Source organism: Pipistrellus kuhlii, unplaced genomic scaffold (assembly GCF_014108245.1).
Source record: "Pipistrellus kuhlii isolate mPipKuh1 unplaced genomic scaffold, mPipKuh1.p scaffold_m20_p_21, whole genome shotgun sequence".
NCBI classification, from domain to species: domain Eukaryota; kingdom Metazoa; phylum Chordata; class Mammalia; order Chiroptera; family Vespertilionidae; genus Pipistrellus; species Pipistrellus kuhlii.
Window position 1 is genome coordinate 7,972,031 of NW_023425520.1, and position 6,000 is coordinate 7,978,030.

A 6,000-nucleotide genomic window follows, 5' to 3' on the forward strand; every position below is an offset into this window, starting at 1 on the left:
CTGAGAGGGGACATCTCAGTGATATGCTAGAATTCCGATGTCCCCTGAGAGGGGACAGCGGAGTGCAAAGAGATATATATATAAAAGGCTAGTATGCAAGCAAAGTGTCCCCTGGGGAGTTCAACTAGGATACTGGAGTTGGATCACTCACTATGATGTGCACTGACCACCACCAGGGTGTTGCAGGATGAAGGAAGGCCCTAATTGTCAGCCAGGCCTAGGGATCCTACCTGTACATGAATTTCATGCACCAGCCTCTAATTTCCAATATGTGTTTATCGTGCCTATTATACAACACTATTTTTTGAAATATATTTTATTGACATTTTACGGAGAGGAAGGGAGAGGGATAGAGTTAGAAACATTGATGGGAGAGAAACATCGATCAGCTGTCTCCTACAAACCTCCCACGGGGGATGTGCCCACAACCAAGGTACATGCCCTTGACCGGAATTGAACCTGGGACCTTTCTGTCCGCAGGTGGAAGCTCTATCCACTGAGCCAAATGGGTTAGGGCAAATTTGTAATCTTTCAAAGAAACTTACTATGAAACCATAGTAAGTGGTTTACCTAGGCTAGCTAAAATGTCTTACCAATCAATATTCTCCTTGCTACCTGGCTCTCAATTCCCAATTGCCAATGATTTTGATTTCATCTGATTCTGATACCCACTCGCCCACCAAAGTTTTAAATAGAACCAATATAACCAAAACTTCCTGAAATTCTATAAACCTATTTCATAATACATCAGTAAAGACAAGCTTAAGATATCTGAAAGCACTTTCCATGTTAGACATAATTAATTTTAATTAAAATAAGAATATGTCTAATATGCTTTGGAATTGTTTCACTGACTGCATTCTTTGAAAATTGATAATTTATCATGCCACTGCTCCACAATACTAGAATTATACTATACATAAGGATCACAACTGGTCTTAGCAGTGTGGCTCAGTGATTGAGCATCGACCTATGAACCAGGAGGTCTTAGGTTTGATTCTGGTCAGGGCACATGTCCAGGGTTGCAGGTTCAATCTCCAATAGGGCACTTGCAGGAGGCAACCAATCAATGATTCTCTCTCATCATTGATATTTCCAGCTCTCTCCCCCTCTCTGAAGTCAATAAAAAGTACACATATTTAAAAAAAAAAAAAAGATCACAAGCCGAAACCGGTTTGGCTCAGTGGTAGAGCGTCGGTCTGTGGACTGAAAGGTCCTGGGTTCGATTCTGGTCAAGGGCATTACGTTGGCTGCGGGCACATCCCTGGTAGGGGATGTGCAGGAGGCAGCTGGTCGATGTTTCTCTCTCATTGACGTTTCTGGCTCTCTATCTCTCTCCCTTCCTCTCTCTAAAAAAATCAATAAAATATATTTTTTTTTAAAAATCACAAAACAATTTTTAAAGTTCCTACTCCACAAAGGACTGCTACATTCTCTGTTTATTTTTTTTGTTTGTTTTCTGTTAATCCTCACCTGAGGATATTTTTTCATTGAATTTTAGGGAGAGTAGGAGAGAGACAGAGAAACATTAATGTGAGAGAAACACATCGATTGGTTACCTCCTGCATAAGCCCTAACCAGGGTCAGGGCCAATGAGGAGCTCGAAACCAAGATACGTGCCCTTGACAGAAATCAAACCCAGGACCCTTTGGTACACAGGCCGACCCTCCGTAGAGCCAAACTGGCTAAAGGCTCTGTTAAAATAGCAAATCCCTAACCTCTCATGCCTCCGTGACATTCTCATGAATAATAATATTATTTGTAGAGTTCTTCAACCAAGAGTGCAATCTTGATACCCTAAAAAGAATCCCTTCCCTCCTATCTCCTTTAAAACTATTCCTTATATAAAATGATTCTTCACAGGACCCTTTCAAGCCTGAGCTCCTCTAACGCATTTAACCAGTTAAATGCCACAGCTTTAATTTTAAAAGGTCCACTGCTTGATCTATAGACACTTATGGCATACAAATGGTTAAGATGTGGAGCGCACAGTTCATCACACTGTTCTAGCTCCAGGCCCACTTAACCACCCACATTGACTCAAGCTCTTTTCCTCCCTGGCTGTTTACCAGCATAAACTATATCCACCTAGAGAGCCCTTTGGCCCCTTGAGTGTGGCTCTTTCACAAAATACCATGGCCTGGGCGAGTCTATTTGGAAGAAGTGACGTTAGAAGTATTGTAGTTTAAAAAATGTGGCTCTCTAAAGAATTTCAAATTGTTGTACTGTTGATATTTGGCTCTGTTGACTAATGAGTTTGCCGACCACTGACCTAGCTCACAGGGATGCTGTGAGAATCAACAAACAACCTAACAAAAAATAACAACTTGGTAAACATTAAGTGCAACATTTAAGGGAGCAGTTAATACAGGTGACTTAAGAGGTAGGGTCCTACAATTGAGATCTAAACTAAGCAATTCCTTCATCTGTAAAAGGTTTAAAAAACGAGACTTAAAAAATAAATAAATAAATAAAAAGCGAGAGTTGGCACACAGTGACTTTGGCAGTGATATATTTTCCTACCAATCATTTTCTTGAGGGCAGGGAAGGGGACGAATTCACTCCTAGCTTTCTACTGTTGCATATACCTACTAGGCTTTCAAACAGCTCACCAAGGCAATGGCTGAGGAAACACAGGCATTGTGCTTACAGATACTGAAGGAATAATTCGGTGTTCAACTCTGTAATGAGAGAATCCACCTGAGAACCAGAAAACAAGCAGCCTAATGTTTGTAGTCTGTTATCACTTGCATAACCATGACTAAAATCCCAGACCAAAGTGAAAGCAAAAAATGGCTGCAGGCATTCAAACAACCCAGAGCCTCTATTCGAATCCAGAGCACAGAATATAATGTACCTCAAAATTCTTTTTTCTTTTATCAAGTACAGAAATACTTTTTAACGTACAGCCCAAAACAACAAAACCCCACTCAAATCATTATTATTTTGCCTAGCCGGCATGGCTCAGTGAGTGAGCATTGACCTATGAACCAGATCACAGTTCAATTCCTGGTTAGGGCATATGCCCGGGTTGCCGGCTGGATCCCCAGTGTGGGGCATGCAGGAGGCAGCTGATCAATGATTCTATCTCATCACTTCCTCTCATTTCTCTCTCCCTTCCTCTCTGAATTCAATAAAAGTATATATTTTCTAAAATCATTATTTAAATAGTAAACTTCAGCCCTACCCAGTTTTACTCAGTGGTTAAAGTGTAAGCCCCAATATCAAAAGGTCTCGAGTTCAATTCCCAGTCAAGGACAAGTACTGTACCTAGGCTGGTGGGATGCATGAGGAAGTCAACCAGGGGTGTGTGTGTGAAGGAGGTTACCAATCCATGTGTCTCTATCACTTTGATACATATTTGTTTCTCTCTCCCTCTCCTGCACTCTCTCTAAAAATCAGTGGAAAAAATATCCTCCTGTGAGGATTAAAAGTAAATAATAAACTTTGAATGGCTGCATTTAGTGAGAGGTTACCAGGGTAGTGTCATGTAAATGGAAGATTTTCTTTTCCTTTTTTTTTTTTTTTTTTTTATTGGAAGAATCTTTGGGTCAATTATCTTAACCGGAGTTTTCTAAATGGTTAAAAAATATTTTTTTTCTTGCTTGCAAAACAAAGTTAACACAAGCATTACCTTCCCGATAATCTAAACTAAATATACATTTTTTATTTATTTAACAGCGAGCTTTGTTTTTGTCCACCTGTTCTGAAATGGTACATGGGTAAGAGGCCAGCTGCAAAGGATTCAATGCAGAGTAAATTTTTACTTTTAATAGTTCGTGTTACGTTTGTCAAATGAATCAGCCACAAAATTATTTGAAAATGAACAGTGAAAAACGGGAAATTTAATAAAGTACCCCGGACGCTATGTATCTATAACAAATTCAACTTCTCATCCGGCCCGATTCTAGCAGCGCTCCACCCTGCGATTAAGTGCTTTGGAGAAAAGATTAGGGACATTAAATGTACCTAAAGCCCTCCGAACAAGGCTCTCAGAATCCAATGAGGATACCCTAGAGCCTGGACAGATGATGAAAAAAGTCTAAAATGGCCAGGACTGGTTTGGCTCAATGGATAGAGCGTCGGCTTGGGGACTGAAAGGTCCCGGGTTCGATTCCAGTCAAGGGCATGTACCTTGGTTGCGGGTATATCCCCAGTAGGGGGTGTGCAAGAGGCAGCTGATCGATGACTCTCTCTCATCGATGTTTCTAACTCTCTCTCTCCCTTCCTCTCTGTACAAAATCAATAAAATATATTTAAAAAAAAAAAAAAAAAAAAAAAAGAAAAAAGTCTAAAATGAACAAATTCCTTTCCAGAGTTTTCAATAATAAAGTGTTGAGAGTATTTCCAAAATGCCTTCCTTTTGATTTCTGAGGACAACCATCATATTTTTTTCCTCACCTAAGTTTACCAAAGCCAGTATTTAGTAATGCTCATTAACATAAAATGCTTTTCACTACGTTCATATTAACCCCCACAAGTTGTAGTCATGCACATTTTAAAAATTTGGGCAGAAGGAAAATTCATAACAAGGAGTCAGGGAGAATCGAAGTTATTGGTTAGTGGCTACAGTTTGGGATGTTGAAAAAGTTCTGGACATGGATGGTAGTAATGGTTACATAACATTGAATGCTCTTAATGACAACGAATCTCACACTTCAAATAGTTACAATTGTAAATTCTATACTATGTATACATAATATATGTTACAATTTATAAAAACGTGTGGGAAGTCAAATGTGTGCCCAGCTTTTTCCTCTCCTCCCCACACCAGTGGTCAGAGCCAAAACGCTTTTCTTTCAGGTGATTGTAATCAGAATGAGTGGGTTTCACAGGGGAAGATCATGCTTTAATGAAATTAAAAAAAAAAAAAAAAGAAAAAGGATCCGAGACAGAGCCCCAAACAGGACTCAAAAAGATGACGGGAGTTTGGAAGAGGGTAGCCAGGCAACTGATGGAAAATCTCCCCCTAGAACACGGAAAAGGATGTTTTTCCTCTCTTTTTCCCTGCTTGTTTCTAAGGGTGAACACGAAGCAGCGGGCCCGGTTGCTGTAGGAATACCTCCTGCACACCTGGGGAGGAGCGGCGAGGGATGGAGCGGGGCGCGGGGCGAGGGGCAGTTCGGACCCCGCACCCGGCGCGGAGCGGGGTGGGGGCGGCGGCGGGCGGGCGGGAGGCGGCGCGAGGAGGGAAGAGGCGGCCGGAACTGTCCGCGCGGTCCCAGTCCCCACCCGCCTCCGCTACCGTTTACCGGGGCCAACCGCGTGCCAAGTCCTGCACGCTACGCCCCCGCCCCCCGCCGGACCGATCGGGAAACTGAGACCCCAGGTAAGGGGTGGAGTTTTGGAGGGAAATAATAAACCCCGCGCACAAGGTCACCCGACAGGTGAGGGGGCCGCGGCCTCGGGGACTCGACGGCCCTGGGCCCCGCGCCATCATCCCGCGCCCAGAGGCCTGACTTGCGGCCTCGGGGACGGACCCGGCCTGGAGGAACCGGAAGAGCGGAGCCCCGAGGTCTAGAGCGAAAGAGCAATCTGGGAGGCGCTCCCGGGGCCCCCCGGCTGCACTCCTGACGGCCTTGGCCGCCCCCACCCTCGGCAGACCCGCGGGGAAGGCCTAGAACGAGGCCGCGCCTGAGGGAGGCAGCCAACAGACTTAACGGAGCCGGCGCCGCGAAATGCCTGGCCCGGGCCAAGAAACCGCGACATACTCACCCTTTCGGACCCGGAACCCCGTTGCCGCTTGGCGCGCCGGGCGCGCCGCTCTCCCCCTCCATTTTGGGCTCCGTCGCCGCCACCTCGGCCGCCGCCTCGACCCCTGCCGCCATTTTCTCCGCGTCTGGGCTTTGTGTGAGGGAACAGACTGCACGGCGCTGCGCCTGCGCGCTCACGTGACCGGCGTGACCGGTAACGCCTGCGCGCGTTGCCGCTGGCGGCCACGCCCCCGCTCCCGGCCACGCCCCCTGTGCCCACAGGCTGGGACCAGTAGCTGCTATTCAT

The 6,000-nt window shown here is 45.0% G+C and overlaps 1 protein-coding gene and 1 long non-coding RNA gene across 16 annotated transcripts in view; both read right to left on the reverse strand.

The window, feature by feature from the left end:
* HNRNPM (heterogeneous nuclear ribonucleoprotein M) overlaps positions 1-6,000 on the reverse strand; it is a 47,031-nt gene extending 41,031 nt beyond the window's left edge. For 14 of the 15 annotated variants that reach the window (XM_036449930.2, XM_036449928.2, XM_036449939.2 and 11 more), the window contains exon 1: positions 5,716-5,874. In XM_036449930.2, the coding sequence (XP_036305823.1) occupies positions 5,716-5,828 (113 nt within the window). In that variant the 5' untranslated portion in view covers positions 5,829-5,874. Of the gene's footprint in view, positions 1-5,715 lie in introns of all 15 variants that reach the window. The other variant, XM_036449934.2, reaches the window with a different exon arrangement.
* LOC123652890 lies at positions 1,461-2,404 on the reverse strand. The gene is made up of 2 exons (XR_006742442.1): positions 2,273-2,404; positions 1,461-2,088 (listed from the first exon to the last, which is right to left on the reverse strand). It is a non-coding gene; the product is annotated as an uncharacterized LOC123652890 (long non-coding RNA).